This window comes from Eucalyptus grandis, chromosome 4 (assembly GCF_016545825.1).
Source record: "Eucalyptus grandis isolate ANBG69807.140 chromosome 4, ASM1654582v1, whole genome shotgun sequence".
NCBI lineage: Eukaryota > Viridiplantae > Streptophyta > Magnoliopsida > Myrtales > Myrtaceae > Eucalyptus > Eucalyptus grandis.
Window position 1 is genome coordinate 29,197,362 of NC_052615.1, and position 12,428 is coordinate 29,209,789.

Genomic DNA, 12,428 nt, shown 5'->3' on the forward strand with positions numbered 1-12,428 from the left:
GAGGTGCTAATGCTTGCCATCACCAAGACTTTAAGCTAAAGCAATATGAAGATATCCGTAGTGATTTTACCAAAAAAAAAAAAAGATATCCGTAGTGAAATACCCCATCTTCTTCCTTGTCCTAGTTATATTTTCACCTGTTTTGCTGCGAGAACACCATTCAAAAAGAGTGAACGCTGCAAGAGACTGTCCTCTACTACCATGACATCTACGTGGGCGACCAACGGGACCAGGCTAGGCCAATTCGTGCTAGGCATGTTGGTCGTGTTCGATGACCCAATCACGAAAGACCAGCACCTACTCGCGACCCAGGTGGCGTGGGCTCAGGGTTTCTATTTCTACAACATGAAGATTGATTATAATGTCTGGTTCGCATACAAATTGGTTTTCAATTCGACCGAGTATAAGGGCACGATAAATATTATTATGGGGGCAGACCTGATGATGGAAAAGACTTGAGATCTCTCCGACATCAGAGGGATGGGCGATTTTTTCATGGCTAGAGAAATCATGACATTTCATACCGATACAGTTGAAGGGTTCAAGTATTTTAATTTGAAGATGGATGTCAAGTTACAGGAACGTTACTAGAAGGAAAATAGTCCATCCTCATGCGTCTAGTTGTGCGAATCTTATTTCTACTTAGTACTTGCTTTTCTTGTCCCTTAGGCGTCTTTACCGGTGACACCGCAACTTTTGTCTTGGGTTAAGATCGTCAGAACTTCTGAAGTAGCACTTCTGTGATACTTGAACGCCCCCTCTTTTATCTCAACAGCTCTTTTATCACGATATGGTCCTCGAATTCGTAAAAAGGAATCGATTGGTCAGGCCACAACACCCTTTTTCTTATCACAACATTCCCCTTTTTTATACTGGCAGTAGATTTAAATTAATCCTTTGTATCTAGCAAAAAAAAAAGCCTTTGTAAAAGAGAGGATGCAAAGTGGCATGAGCTTTAAAAGTGACATGCTTTTAGAGTACTGTCGTAGAAAGCTTATATAGTTCAGAACATATACTAGTGTCCGCTAAAAAATCTGAAACAGGTCTCGAGGATGAGTTGTTAAGGGTATTTAACATTGTCGCTTTACCTTATCAGGTGCTAAATGCAAGTGGGATTTAATTCAGAGGGAGCATCCCGTTCCTCCCTAGGAATAGGGGTACTCCATGGATCCTTGGCTGTTCCAGGGTTTCTCACCACAGAACAGAGTCCGAAGACTTCGATTGAGGGCCGCCTCACCTTTCCAGTAAATATATCATTGATGGACCGACAAGACTGCGTTCCTTATTTTAATGTGTCGGTACGTACATGCTTCAGCCTCTTGTCTCCCTTCGTATCTTTGTCTTCCCTAGGGGAGGAAATACCCTCTATGTGTTTTACTTCCAGGGATGCCGAGGTCCGCGAGAGGCCTGAAATGAAGCAGTTTAAGTACTTACTTAGGTCCATCCTGAGTATTTATTATAACAAAGAAATATAAATTAAATTTGTGATATCATGCATTGTAAGTTCTATATAAATTAATCATTGATTAAAGTATTTCTTCTTGTAACAATTATTGTTACCTTCCTCACAAAATTACCTTTCTCATAAAAAAGAATAGAAAAAAGGGAGTTATGAAAGTGTAATTGAATTCTAAAACTTTCAAAAGTACAATCAAATCCTAAAATTTATTGCAAAAGTGCAATTGATTCATAAAATTATCAAAAAATGCAATTAAGTTCTAAAATTTGTCAAGTTAATACTATCGAGTCTCAAAACTTGTTAGCATTTTTCATTTATCAAGTTAGATAGAGTTAATGAAAGGACTTGACTGCATCAACTTTTCAAATTTTAGGATTTTGTTGTACTTTTTGAAAATTTGAGAATTCAATTACATTTTAATGACAAGTTTAGGACTTCCAGTATATTTAAAGAAAAAATTGACAGCCTCTAATAAAGCCAAAAGCGAAACAAGCCACAAGCGGGAATGGTTGTGGAAATTTAGAATATTTAGCTAATATGCTATAATAAAGTCCCTAGATATGTGCGATATTATTGGGTTGTAGCAAAATATGCAACCTGACATGATTCACGTGAGCTATATTTGCACGTTAAGTTCCTTATAAGCTGATCACTGAGCAATTGTATTCACCACGATCCTCATTACCTTGTAAAAGAAACGCAAGATGGTAGAGCTTCCGAAAAACCACGGTATCTACTTCTTCCTCATCTTTCTCTTGCTCTCACTTGCCTCACAACTTCCATTAGCTAGGCCTTCCAAAGAACTCAAACCATGCAAGCACATTGTGCTCCACATGCATCAAGTGATCTTCAATGGCAGTAACTCGGCCAACACGACCGGGGCTGCTGTAACGAGTCCAGTTGGGCTTGGGCATTTTGCCTTTGGCCAGGTATTCATCTTCGACAATCCCATGACCAAAGACCAGAACCTGCTATCTCCACCGGCAGCACGAGCTCAGGGATTCTATTTTTACCATATGAAAACTGTTCCAAGCGCCTGGATGGCCTTTACCTTGGTTTTCAATTCGACGGAGCATAAGGGCACCATAAACGTCATGGGGTCCAATTTTATCCCGGCAAAGACTAGGTATCTATCGGTTGTCGGTGGAACCGGGGATTTTTTCATGACGAGAGGGATTCTAGAGATTGAGGAAGATGGTGTCGTCCCATTTGTGTATTTTAGACTGAAGATGGATATTAAGTTGTACGAGTGCTATTAGGAGCTAAAAGAGTCCTCAGTCACATATGCTACGTGAATTTAGGACTTAGGAGGAAGTGCGCGGCTAGGGTTTCGGATTAGGGGGCGATGTCTCTTCATGTTGCAATGTTGGTCAGTAGCTTTCCAAATAATGCTTGTCAAATTGTGTATCTTCAGATATATGATGAGATAAAGATGCTTCAAATGGTCAGGCCTTTCAGTCGGTGTCAATGTTTCATCACCGTCCATTTTACATGCTGCTATAGATACGAAAATCCTTTACAAGGTTGATTAATTTACGAAGAGATGTGGCAGTGTATTGTCCGGTGTTTCAGTACTACGTATCGGTTTAAAATGCCGCCCAGCCTATTTCAAAATGTCTCTTCAAAAACTATTTGAGTTAGTCTGAACCTAAATCGATTAGAATGACAAAAATAATACATATGTTTTATATCTTTTGAGACAATCTAATATAAGTCCTAAAACTTGTCGTGATAATACACTCAAATCCTTAAACTTTCACTTTTGGCATTTAAATCCTAGAACTTACAACTTTCGATGTACTTGAATCTTTCCATTGACTTAATAAGTTCTAAGTAGACGCTAAGTGCCACGTGGCTTTCTATTATTCTTTTCAATCTTACACGGCCATTCCATTGGAAATGACATGTAGATGGGCCGTTTGTTAAAGTCTAACAGAGTTAACGGATGGATTAAAGTGGACGTCGTACGCAACAAGTTTCAAATTTAAGTGCACGAAATAAAAATGTTTTAACATGCATCATTAAGACAAGTTTAAGAATAAAATGCATCAATCAAGTCTGAAACATTCTTTATTATCAATTCCTCAATATGCTCAAATATCAGAAACGAAAGAGTTTCTTTTGAGTCCTCCGAGATTGACTCCACCTTACCAACATCTTCTTTCCCCGATAATGATTTTACTAATTTTAGTAAAGTTCCATCCTTACTCAGTTAGGAATAATCCACCAGAAATAGATACTTTATTACGCTGCATATGCCTCCATCTGATCCCCTCATTGGCTCATGGTTGCGATTGATTTAATCCCGTTCTTAGATCTTACAAACTAAATAAAAGTTAGGGAAAATACTAGATACCCTCCTCACGTTTGGCCTAAACATCACTTTATATCCTCTAGTTTTCAAAATACCCCTTCATGTCCTCCCACAATATTTCACATTGAAAAACTAAACTGTCCTTGTTTCACTCAACACAAACCTTTGTTCATCTTGATGTCTGTTACTATTCCGAAACACCAACAAGGCTTAGTTTCTTCCGCCCTCCACCACCCCTGCGGATGGACGCTACCCCACCACCTTCAATCGCCATATTTGGTATTGAGTCCTCGACATCACTTGCATGCTGCCTCAACAATGAACTCTCTCTCTCTCTGAGCTCGGCACTGGCGTTAAGCTCATTGCCAATGGTAGAGGCATTGCCTTCGAATCTAGAGGGTGGACCTCTAGCAATAGAATTGATGCGAATGGAGATAGAGACAAAGAGAGGTTGACAAAGAGGCCTTAGGGTATGGATGACAAATTCGAAGAAGAAGAAGAAGCAATGGTAGAGACATCGCCTTCGAACCTAGAGAGTGGACCTCTAGCAATAGAATTGATGCAAACAGAGATAGAGACAAAGAGAGGTTGACAAAGGGGCCTTAGGGTCTGGACGACAAATTCAAAGAAGAAAGAGAAGAAATAGAAGCGAGAAGAAAAAGAAGACAAAGAAGAAAGAGAAGAAGAAGAAGAAGGAGAAGAAGGAGAAAGAGGAGGAGGAGGAAGCAGCAAGAAGAAGGAGAAGGAGGAGGAAGGAGAAGAAGGAGGAGAAGAAGCAACAAGATGAAGGAGGAGGAGGAGGAGAAGAAGAGGAAGAAGGAGGAGACAGATGCAAAGGAGAAGAAAGAATGAATAATCAAATGAAAATTTGAGATGGTCAATCAAACATGACCAAGGACCGATCGACAATGATTGATAATTGATAGAAGGTAATTAATGATTGATTAACATTTTCAATAGTGATCACAACAACTTGAGAATCTAAACTTAATGTAGAAATTAGTCATAATGGGGACTAATGACTAGTCATTAAGGTCATTAAGTACACTTTTAACACATCCACGCAGAAAAATGAGGCGAAAAGTGTTTTGGCGAGAGATTTTAATCCTCGAAATATCTCCCAAAGAATAAGAGGCATTTTAAAATTTCCAGCTCTTTGCTTCCGAAATTTGAAACGAAAGAATCTTCAGGGGCCATTTTGATCTAAAGCCCAAAATATAAGGGCCACATTGTAATTTCCTCAAAGACAAAATCCCCCGACAGTTGAAACCGAAGCAGATAGGGGCAGAGCACGTATTGGCGCTACATTCGGATTACTTATCTCCTTCCTTTTAACTTCATCAACTAACTTCTCTCTGGCCACAGAGACCAGGCGGGCAGCAACAACGAACAAGAGCGAGAGAGAATGCGAAGCATCACGCTCTCCGAGAGCGTCCTCAAGTCGCACTCGCTGCCTCCATCTCCAAAACATCCGAAACTCGCGCCCTGTCACCTCCTCTCCCTCAGTTGTCGCTTCAAGAACCGAGCTTTCAACCGCCCTGCTTGGGACCCAGTACCCATTTTCTGCAGGTAATCTAAGAAACATGTGTTTTGTATGGTTTCGAATGACTCTCTTCAGGGTTGTGCTTCATTCGGCGTGGGTGGCATCTTGGAATTCTTGCTAAGTCATTGTGGTCTTTCTGCTTTATTGAGCTCCGAGGAAAAATGGATTAGCTTCTTTTTGTATCTTCAGAGTGACGGAGCGAAATCTGTTCAATTTGATGTTGGCTATGCTAAGTTGTAGGGATTTTGAGATGTTTGTTTGTTCTTTCGTAATTGTTGAGGTGGGGTTTGATTTTTACGCTGGCATTCCAATTTGATGAAGGAAATGCAAAGCTGGGAAGAGGTGTGGAAGCTTTTGAAATGGACTGATTGGCATGCCTTTTGTAGGTACAGGAGAGGGTGGAATGTGAAAATTGCGAAGACCGGTCTGGTCACTTTCGGCTTAGAACTTCTGAGAACTGTGATGACTTTGTAAGAATCTTTGAGACCTGAAGTGTGTGATCCTATTTTTTTTCTTTGCTGCATTTGATTGGATCAGTCATTGAGGGTAATATGCAGTAAATCATGCTAGCAAGTTCTTGCTTGCTCATTCATCTTGTGTCGGATTTCTCTGCATCGGAACAATGTGTTTCGTGCTATTGGCATAACTGCTTACTTTGGAGTCGAACTTTCAGCTGATTTTTCTCAGTGGACATACTTAACAAATGAAAATGTGTTTTCTTGTCTCTTACTTGAAATTTTAATCCAAATTTTTCTTGTCAATACAGACCACGGGGTACATCAGTGATGAGAATAGCAGTGCATCAGAAGAGTCATTGCATAACATGGACAATTCTGGTGTTGCGCCTATATTTTCGGGGATGAGTAACTTGAACAGACAAGATAATACAGCTGGAGAGATTCTGTTGAGTAGTGCATCATTTGGTAATTTGGGAAAGTTTGTGTTTCTCTTCGGATTGCTCACGCTTCAAGGCTCTCAACCAGCAATTGCCGGAGACATTGCCAGTGGTTTGCAGTCGCTTCCTTACTTTCAGGACCTTGGTGATATTAGCACAGGTTTTGCCTCAGTTAGGGAAATCTCCCTTTAACTTTTGAATTTCAATATAAAAAGGCTCAATCTTTATGCATAGTTATTAATAAGCAGATGCTTTGGTGGCTCCAAAAGGTTTAGAAAATAAATTGTATCTCGGGATCCCTAAGCATACAAACTGATTCAGAGCCTTATCAGATTTCAGATCAGTTATATAAGTGACATCACAACTGCTGCAACAAGAATGACTGTCACTTTTCAGGACATGTTCCTATTCGACAGTTTTGTTGGACATTGTACTACTAACTAAAAGATACACAGTAATCATGCCCTTTAGACACGCACAGATTTCCCTTTAATCTAGTGATCTGATTGGTTATTGGATCAATCATCTCAACCTACCATCCAATAAGCTCATATTTGGCATTACCTACTATGTTTTACTAGAGTTAATTCTTTGGATAAAATTATGTCATCTACATTAATGGAGAGCTCTTATACATTTTCCCTTCATGCAGGCATTCTTGCTCATCTTTTTCTCAGAGCTGGGAGATAAAACCTTCTTTATTGCGGTGAGACCAAAAATCTTATCTCTTGACTGGCTGAGTTAAACTTACGAATGGTATTAATTTGCTTGTCATAGTCTGATGCCAAATCTTATCATCAGTAAAGCACTTCTTTCTCGGGATTTAGGAAGAGAAGGGACCTGATTAAGGTGCTCGTTAAATAAGCGAATGAAAACATCTTATATGTCCAGCACTGTGGGAATTCCCACAAGGGGGCGTTCTTATATGTCTTTCTTCAGTCTGTGAACCTGAGAAAGAAGTTTGACTAAAACAAACCAGAGATTTCAAGGTTTCCCTGTTATGCCTGTTGAGGCCTTACATGTTTTTCTTGGATTAGAAATCAATTAAGTAGCTTTGTTAGGATGTAGTTTCAGCTGAAAAGAATTCTTTCCCAGACATGTGATACCTTTAATTAGAAATCAATTAAGTATGGCTTTGTTAAGAACAAAATGGATTGATATATTCCAGAACTGAAAAAATCTGCCAATTTCAGGTGTTGTCTAGGTTAGCTTCTCTCTCTCTCTCTCGCATGCATGCACATGCACATGCACACACAGCATCTCTTCCATCTCTCTTTCGGTTCATAATCTGTTCTTCTTCCACTCATCTCTTTGTAAGTGTTTAGTCCTGCATAGCTTTGATGAAGTGCAATAACTCTTAATTTGTCTTCTTCCTTTTTGTAGGCTCTTTTAGCAGCTAGGAACTCTGCAGGCATTGTCTTCACTGGGACATTCGGTGCACTTGCGTATGTTACTGTGCCTTTGCATGGTGATTTAGATGTCCTTTTGCATTTTCTTTTGCTCTTTGTGAATCTTATTTGAGATATGAAGAGTAAAATCAAGAAACAGCAAGTAAGAAAAGCAACTGCCTCTAACTAAATAGTTATTCTCTCATCTGCACAAGACCTAAATCAGCCAGTCTCTATCCAACCCATTTGGAGTTGGTGATATTCTCATTTTCCATCTCTTATTTGTCTTATAGGTATAGTACTTGTAGAAACTTAGCTTGTTCATGCCCTTAGTGTCATTGGCAAAGCAGAAGTGTAATTGTTGATCCATGTTGCTAATTGGCATTAAACAGACCAAGTATCTTGGGATAAATAGCCATGAATTACACTAGAAGGCGACAGCTATATCTTATTTATTTAAAATAGTTGATTGCCATCACTACTGAAGTCCATGTCAATTGTGCTTTATTTCAAGGAGACCATAGAAATTCTCTGCTGTTGGGATTAAAAGAAGTGCTTATTCTTCTGGACAGGATAATGACTGTTATATCTGTTGTTCTTGGAAGAACCTTTCACTATGTTGATGAAATCCTTCCATTCAGGTACTTTTGTTTCTGCTTCTCAATGCATTTCCACTGCACATGATCACTCATCTCTTATCCATTTAGCTATTGAGTGATGTTGACTATGTTGCTGGAGAAGTATAATAGTGTACTAATGACATCACAGGTTTGGTGAGAATGATTTGCCTGTTGATGACATTGCTGCAGTTTGTCTCTTGGTGAGTTTTGGATTGCTGCTGATACCACGAAGTATACACAATGTTCTTGCTAGTTTGAATGACTTCTGTCAATAACAAGGAACTGTTTTTGTTGAGATATGAGCAGCATTGTTTCCCTAATTTCTGCTTATCAGGTCTATTTTGGCATCTCCACACTTGTTGATGCCTCCTCCGATGATGGTCTTAAGGCAGACGATGAGCAGAAAGAGGTGAATTAAATGCTTGTTTCGCAGTTTGTCGAGCCTTTTTCCGATGCGGCACCTATAAATATGATATTTTTCTGGGTGTTATGTTCTCTGAAGGTAATATCACTTTGTTCTTTTTGAACCAGGCTGAATTAGCAGTTTCGAAATTTTCAGGAAATGGTGCTGGGATAGTAGCAGCTGCTAGTACCGTTGTTAGTACTTTTGTTTTAGTCTTTGTTGCTGAATGGGGCGATAAGTCGTTTTTCTCCACAATAGGTGAGTGCAAAGTTTGAATCGTACATCTTCGACCGGTCAGTCTCGTCGACCCAACACACGTATGCATGCTTCGAGGCTTTATAGCTCCCAATGAATAACATGTATTAGGCCAGTCCAGTTCATCTTTTTCTTGTCTCTCTTACTATTCATTTGTAGCTTCCCATGTTCTGATACTTACATAACATTGGGAAGTTTTCTGCACGCAACCTCTGGCCTTTCCAACTCATTCTATTGTCTAATGCTCAAAATCTAGTTTAAATCTTGACTTTCTCTTTAGTGATTGGACATTTTTCTTGCAATACAGCCCTTGCTGCAGCTTCTTCGCCTCTTGGAGTCATTGGGGGAGCTTTGGCTGGACACGGTGTGGCAACTTTGGTAATTTGCTTCCTGATGAAATTATTTCTTCTACTTGCTAGCTTCAGGGTCGACGCGATTTCTTGTGTAAGAAATGGGAAGAAATATCCTTCTCCAATGTGACTATAAAGAATTTTGAGCAGTGAAAATTCTAGTAGTTCACTAGTAAGAAGTTGGCGAAACTTGTCAACGGGTTGTTCATTCTGATAGATCTCAATACAATTCTTGCAAATCAAAGGCACAATGCATGTTTGTGGTCAGATGTAACTTCGAAGCCCAGTTGGATGAACGTATGGAGACAATTTCGATTCTCGTATGTTTGCGAAATGTCTTCAACTGTGTGCAAGATTATCGTGAATCTAAGGATGCTAATCGGTGAATTGTTACTCGAAACTTTGTGCAGATTGCCGTGCTCGGAGGTTCATTGCTGGAACATTCTTGTCTGAGAAGGTATGATAATCAAAATCACTTCTCACTCAATTTACTCGTTCACCATGCTGCTATAGCAATATTTTCTTAACGAAGGTTCGTCGAGCATATATTCTTTTAGTTGATTTGCCGTCCTCTCTTTACTGTACAGGCCATCGCCTACATCGGAGGTACTCTTTTCCTGGTCTTCGCTGCCGTGACATTGTTCGAGATCGTGACTTAGAGAGATTTCCACGTGTTCTGCACAAGCAAATCGGCGAGCAGTCATCGGCTCGAGAATTCGTCACGAAACATCCATGCCTTGCAATTAGTAGGGCAAATTGCTTAGTGAAAGGATCAACCGCCATTTCTTTGTTAGACACCACTTTCTGTTGGGACAAGGATTTTCATCATTCTTTTGTTAGTATAGCTTGACATGATTTCCTGCCGCGCCATATTCACGTCGAAATTCAAGTACTTCAAACAAACATACGGCAGAAGGAAAAGTTTTGGGTTCCTGTTCATCTTAGTGTTGATAGGAATGTGCATAATAATTGAGAACCGTCCGAACTACCCAGATCAGTCCAAAATTAGTGATTACCAAGGAAACCGATCAAGTTCCCGTTTTCAATTGATTTTGGTACTTGATTCTTGGTATGGAACCGCCCATCTAGATCGGACCGGTATATATATATTTTAAAATTTTTAAGTTTTAACTTTTCAAGTACACAATCCTAGTTTCCTCATCTTGTACCCTCATCTCCCTTCCTCACTCTTTCCTCTCTCACTCCCACTCTCGGTCGCCTCTGGCCTCCAACCTCGTTGCTCGCTCTCAAGTCTCACGTTTTTTCTAATGTGAGGACATTTTGACCGTTTCATGAATTCACCCAAGAACTGAATCAACGAATATTTTTTAGTTTTTATTTTTAGAAATCAGTCTTTAGTGAGCAATTCTAATTACAAGATTTCTATGTTAGAACTAGTTGTCCCACTGTCGATAAAGTGCATAAACATTCGCATCACACTCAATCTCATCTTTCTTACTAAGGAATGAAAACCAAAGGAATAATCCAAGACGCGGAACAAAAAAATCTGGGAGGCTGGCAAAGATCGAATCGACGTGGGGCAACTCCCCCACCATCGACACCGGTCTTTGGCACATCGGAAGGAATAACAAAGAATGGACTCGATGAGAAAGGAAAAATTCAAAGGGAGAATATAATTAGAGATCGGAATTTTTTGGACCGCCTCACATTGTTATTCTCCCTTTCGTCTTTCGAGGGGGTCTTCTTCTCCCCACCGCCATCCAATTTGGGTCCGTACATTCCTCATCGGTCCCCCAATAAAAGAGAGAAAAATGCTCCATTTTAGGTCTCTTCTCCCCACCTCTCTCTTGCCCCCAATCATGCCAAAATCGCATCATGTGTTAGCAAAAAGTCAATTGGCTTTCGGCATCGACCCCAAATCAATCATAACTATAGCCAATGGAAAGAAATGCCACCCAAATCTCGCGATGAAGCTACGTGGGTTTGAGTTGATTTTCTATTTTCAGAAAGAGACTCGAAGCGGGATAGAAACCGGTCTTTTTATCTCAGTTGTCATTTTTGGCATCTTGATGGCAATGCCGACCTGGAAATCGATAGTATGTGATTGTACCAGGATTTAGAAATCTACACCTCAAAAGATTATGCCTGGAGATCTAGAGTTGAGTCCATGTGCTCCCACGAAGAAAAGCCAAAAACGTTAGTTCGATTTGATCATTGAATCGAAATCAATTAGTTTGACGTTGTACGGTATATAGCATAATTTAAAGTTTGTCGGCTCTCTTCATATTCGATTGAGGAGGACATGTGCCCCCTGAAAAATAGTACACTCGCCAGACGAGGCTGTCTCGCGTTGACCCACGTGGTTCAAGTCTAAAGCTCATTAATGCTGCTAATAAGCCAGTGCTAAGCCAGCTAATTAGATTAAATAATTAGTATTTAGTGGGCAGCCTCGAGTTCATGCATTTAGACACGATTGAGCCGACACTCTACTGTTCTAGATGCGGCTCGGAGTCGAACATTCTAATATCTCTACACTTTAACTCGAGCCTGATTTTAAAAATCCAACTTAGTAAGCGTCTCATAGAATTAAACCGATCAACTCTACTCGATTCAATTCAACCCGAGAGTTGAAAATACGGGAAAATAGGATTACTAGGCAACGACCAAGTTCGCGAGCTGCTTGATTTCCATACTCAAGCTAGCCGGACTCAAGTCAGACTCTAAAAAGGCTCGATCAAGAGCTTTCTTCACGAAAAAGCTTGATTTAGGTACAATTTCATATGTGGGGGCATGCTGTGATTAATAATAACTAATTCAGGGGCTCACCTAACCCAAGACAAAACGAGATGACACGGGCAAAATCGCTCCAGGACGACGCATCGCACGTGCGATCCGAAGGGGAGGTGAATATTACAAGGCATATTCCTTCTCAGGAAGTACAAGGAAAGCACACGGTCCTTGTCCCCGCCCCGCTTTTCGACAGCCCCAAAAGTCGACCTTACGTTAATGGGACAGCGATGCGATAATGGCAAAATATTGTTAGAAAGCGAATGGGCAGAGGGGGAAAAATAACACAAAATATGGCGCCGAGAATACCGAAGTTAGGCAGCACGAAGCCTTGTCCGATCCCGCATGAAATCGACACATCTTTGTGGCCACGCCCGCCTAAGTCTATGCCTATACAAATCTCCCCTTTCGACGCCGTCGACCACGTCGATCGAAATCGAGCTCCCGACAGAA

The 12,428-nt window shown here is 40.4% G+C and overlaps 2 protein-coding genes across 2 annotated transcripts; both read left to right on the forward strand.

Moving 5' to 3' along the window:
• Window positions 1-2,163: 2,163 nt before the first annotated feature.
• LOC104443113 (dirigent protein 5) lies at window positions 2,164-2,718 on the forward strand. Its single transcript, XM_010056466.2, has one exon. The coding sequence runs from the start codon at window positions 2,164-2,166 to the stop codon at window positions 2,716-2,718; it is 555 nt and encodes a 184-aa protein (XP_010054768.2).
• Window positions 2,719-5,067: 2,349 nt separating this feature from the next.
• On the forward strand, window positions 5,068-10,068 carry LOC120292792 (protein PAM71, chloroplastic-like). Its single transcript, XM_039311220.1, is given in 12 exon segments — window positions 5,068-5,342; window positions 6,083-6,382; window positions 6,864-6,917; window positions 7,595-7,656; window positions 8,172-8,240; window positions 8,368-8,419; window positions 8,554-8,628; window positions 8,751-8,880; window positions 9,185-9,255; window positions 9,638-9,659; window positions 9,662-9,684; window positions 9,815-10,068. Coding segments are annotated over 11 exon segments (873 nt in total). The 5' UTR covers window positions 5,068-5,342; window positions 6,083-6,139; the 3' UTR covers window positions 9,887-10,068.
• The last annotated feature ends 2,360 nt before the right edge of the window (window positions 10,069-12,428 follow it).